This window comes from Trichosurus vulpecula, chromosome 1 (genome assembly GCF_011100635.1).
Source record: "Trichosurus vulpecula isolate mTriVul1 chromosome 1, mTriVul1.pri, whole genome shotgun sequence".
In the NCBI taxonomy this organism is placed as follows: domain Eukaryota; kingdom Metazoa; phylum Chordata; class Mammalia; order Diprotodontia; family Phalangeridae; genus Trichosurus; species Trichosurus vulpecula.
Window position 1 is genome coordinate 270,198,040 of NC_050573.1, and position 1,108 is coordinate 270,199,147.

General features: G+C 44.5%; 1 protein-coding gene across 2 annotated transcripts; it reads right to left on the bottom strand.

Moving 5' to 3' along the window:
* Positions 1–237: 237 nt before the first annotated feature.
* LOC118834065 (60S ribosomal protein L13-like) lies at positions 238–873 on the bottom strand. Of its 2 annotated transcripts, XM_036741510.1 has the most exons (2): positions 607–873; positions 238–465 (listed from the first exon to the last, which is right to left on the bottom strand). In XM_036741510.1, exons 1-2 carry the CDS (start codon positions 871–873, stop codon positions 238–240), a joined length of 495 nt encoding a protein of 164 aa, XP_036597405.1. The 2 variants fall into 2 exon arrangements, with proteins under 2 accessions (XP_036597405.1, XP_036597404.1); XM_036741509.1 differs by having other exon boundaries at positions 238–873.
* Between the last annotated feature and the right edge of the window lie 235 nt (positions 874–1,108).

Sequence of the window (1,108 nt, forward strand, 5' to 3'; positions counted from 1 at the left end):
TAGTGTTTGCAATGATCCCGAGCCACTTACATGCTACAGAAGCCCATCTTTTTGCATATAAACATTATCCTGGTGGTGCTATATGAACGCGAATTTTGGAACATCATGATCTCATAAGAATAAAAAAATTATGTGGCGGAAAGGTCAATGCAAAGATGCATGATGCAACAATGACCAACAATGATTTTTTTTGTTTTTCTATTTTGTATTATTTTATTCAAAGTTCTCAGAGGCTGTTTACTTTTTCTTCTCCACATCTTGCTCTGCAGCCTCCTTGGCTCGTTTTGCCTGGATTCCAAAGAGACGGGCATTGGCCCGGGCCATTTGAAGACTAGCAAATGCCTTGAAATTCTTCTCATCTTCAGTACTGACGCGAGCTTTCTCTTTCTTGTAGACATTTCTGGTGGGCATAACTGGTCCTGTAAGCTGGGTTGCCAACTTGAGTTCTTCAGCAGAGCTATCTCCCTTCTTGGGTGCAGATGGTTTCCTTGGGAAGAGGATCAGTTTGGAACGATATTTTTTCAGCCGCTGCACATTTGCCTGGAGAGACTCTGTAGACTTATTCCTGCGACGAGGGTCCACAGAGATACCAATAGTCCGTGCCGCTTTTTTATGGATACCAGCCACCCGAAGCTCTTCCAAGCTGAATCCTCTACCGGCACGTACTTTGGTGTGGTATCGGACAGTAGAGCACCTCACAATGGGCCAGATAGAACCAGATGCAGGGCGAGGAGCAATTCGATGGGCTTTCGCTTGATGGGCCTTTCGCCTTCTTATCTTCCTAGCTGACTGGTTAAACCATGTGGCAACTCGTCTTTGCCAGTCTTTGTGGAAATGGGGCTTCAGAATCATGCCATTTGGGCTGGGTGCCATGGCTGCTTAGAGCCCTCCTCATGGACACCTCAGACGATCGGAAAGGAAAGCAGAGTCCCGAAGCACCCCAACAATGAATTATATTTGTGAAGTGGCATAAAAGATATCCAGGATAGATATGACCAGAAAAGGAGGTCCAGTCATATAACAAGAATGAGGCATCATGAGTGGACAGCTTGAGTGCTTTTATCTTTTATTATTATTGACTTATTCTTATATCACCTTCATTTCCAAA

What these genes read in the sequence shown, in the direction of transcription:
- LOC118834065 (XM_036741509.1), bottom strand. Translation starts at nt 873, where the DNA reads ATGGCACCCAGCCCAAATGGCATGATTCTGAAGCCCCATTTCCACAAA.